This window comes from Temnothorax longispinosus, unplaced genomic scaffold (genome assembly GCF_030848805.1).
Source record: "Temnothorax longispinosus isolate EJ_2023e unplaced genomic scaffold, Tlon_JGU_v1 HiC_scaffold_21, whole genome shotgun sequence".
NCBI classification, from domain to species: Eukaryota; Metazoa; Arthropoda; class Insecta; order Hymenoptera; family Formicidae; genus Temnothorax; species Temnothorax longispinosus.
Window position 1 is genome coordinate 171,790 of NW_027270025.1, and position 2,355 is coordinate 174,144.

Genomic DNA, 2,355 nt, shown 5'->3' on the forward strand with positions numbered 1-2,355 from the left:
GCGCGTACTCTTTTCATCGCTCATCTTCTTCTTTCTCTCTCCTTACCTGTGGAAGAGGAACTGGGAAATGAGAATATGTCACAATATGTTTTCAGGTAAAAGGTTTTTTAATGTTTAAAGCTAACTCACGTGAAGTAGTGGCTCGTCGTGAACAGTACAAAAATAAGTAAAGCGCGTCAACTAACCTACATGGCTCTGTGGCTCGCCTTGAACAGTTTCGTGTGCGTAAAGCTAACCCGCGTGGCACAGTGGCTCGCCTTGAACCGTACTCAGTGTGTAAAGCGCGTCAACTAACCTACGTGGGTCACGGGCTTGCCTCGAACAGTCGCGACGGCGTAAAGCTAACTCACGTGAAGTAGTGGCTCGCCGTGAACAGTACAAAAGTAGATAAAGCGCGTCAACTAACTTACGTGAGTCACGGGCTTGTCTTGAACACGCGCGAGTGCGTAAAGCTAACCCGCGTGGTGCAGTAGCTCGCCTTAAACCGTACTCATAGCGTTTTTTATTGGCAGAACTGGTGCGCACTGAGTGCGCACTAACCGCGAACTGTGTGTTTCATTGGGGATTTTAGTGCGCACAAAGATCGTGCGCCCTGTTTCATTGATAAATCTAGTGCCGACGTTCCGCACTTTTATGCTGAAATCTGACACGTCTCGGAGAAACGGTGTCGGTTGCGTGCAAAATATGGCGGCGCAACGTGGTGTAGGTGATTTGAACGAGCAAAGTATGCAAATACTACTCGATTTTCTCTCGTCATCATCTAGTAGTGATGATGACGACTATTTACTTAGCGAAAAACGTATTATCCCAAAAATACAAAATTTTTTAGGGGTAATACATAATTTTTCTGAGAACGAGGTAAGTTTATTGTAACGTATACCGTGCTTGTAAACCGGTAACTAGAAACAAATGTTTTATTAGTGTTCCAGTTTAAATGCACGTTTCAAGTTTGTCGGAGAACAGCGTACAGAATTATAGATATGTTTGAAAATTCGGCATTCTGTCCTAATGATCAAAGTCACAGAGAACGTAAACTTACGTCCGCTGAAGTATACATTTTGTCATTTTTGTGGTAAGTTTTCTGTGTATATGTTTGTATATACAGTTGGTCACGGTTATTCAATAACTCATAACAAATGTTAAAAGCGATTTGAAAATATGTATAGGTTTGCTGGAAATAAAGTGTGCCTGAGAAACGTCGCACAGAGATTTGGAGTGTGTCCTACTACAACTTACCGACAAAATGACAGAGTCATGAATTTTTTATGCGATATAGCTGGAAACGTAATCAAATTTTCGGACAAAGAAAATGCTGCAAATGAATTCTTTGAAGTATGTACATCTGATTATTGCACTTAATATATATTATTGTTTATACATTATGTAAGAGACGTTACATAGTAAATTATTTATTAATGTATGTATAACATCTAAGATTGCAGGTTTTCCTAAAGTGCTTGGCTGCATCGATGGCACATTTATTAAAGTGCGAACACCAGCACATAAAATCAAATCGACATACGTGAACAGGCATGACATCCCTTCACGTACATTACAGGGTATATGCGATGCCCGTAAGAGATTTGTCGATGCATTTACAGGAATCCCCTCAAAGATTCACGACACACGTGTTCTGAAATTATCAGATGTACATGAGACGTTGCCAGGACTATGCGAAGGCACGAAATACCATATACTAGGAGATGGAGCCTATCCTATACGAGAATGGCTAATCGTTCCATATAAAGATTATGGAAATCTTTCCGAAAGGCAGTTGTTCAATAAAAAATTTTGTGCTACACGCGTCTTACGTGAAAATGCATTCGGTCTGCTAAAAGGCCGTTTTCGACAGCTTATTGAAGTAGATATGCATAATGTCGATAAAATTTTGAACGTTATCATTTCTTGTTACGTGTTGCATAATTTATGTATTGACAATACCGACGATTTTATATTTCCAATCGACGTAGAACATAATGTGGATGAGCCGTATAACGAAGAAAGACAGGAGCAGGAAGTTCTTCTACGTAGATTGGGAAAAATCAAGCAAAACAAACTTCTAGAGAGATTATTTCCTTGAAATAATCAAACATGTATAGTAGTAGTTCATAATAAAATATTATATTTTTTCTCTTATATATTATTCTCTTATTATATTTAAACACAATATATTTTCATAAACGCCTTATATTTTTACAATCTTAACAAATCAGACTCTTTTTATCACACAATGAATACATAAATAAAAATAAAAATAATAAAGCTTTATAAAATAAAACGTATTAAAAAAATAAAAAACACATTTTTTTGCAGTCGTGCCGTACGATAGAAAAAAACTGACCAGAACTTCTTACA

At 37.7% G+C, this 2,355-nt stretch overlaps 1 protein-coding gene across 1 annotated transcript; it reads left to right on the forward strand.

Annotated features, from left to right (window-relative positions):
* The first annotated feature begins 684 nt into the window (after positions 1-684).
* Positions 685-2,080, forward strand: LOC139823920 (putative nuclease HARBI1). Its single transcript, XM_071796396.1, has 5 exons — positions 685-858; positions 930-1,072; positions 1,167-1,332; positions 1,436-1,838; positions 1,971-2,080. The coding sequence occupies exons 1-5, from the start codon at positions 685-687 to the stop codon at positions 2,078-2,080; spliced, it is 996 nt and encodes a 331-aa protein (XP_071652497.1).
* The last annotated feature ends 275 nt before the right edge of the window (positions 2,081-2,355 follow it).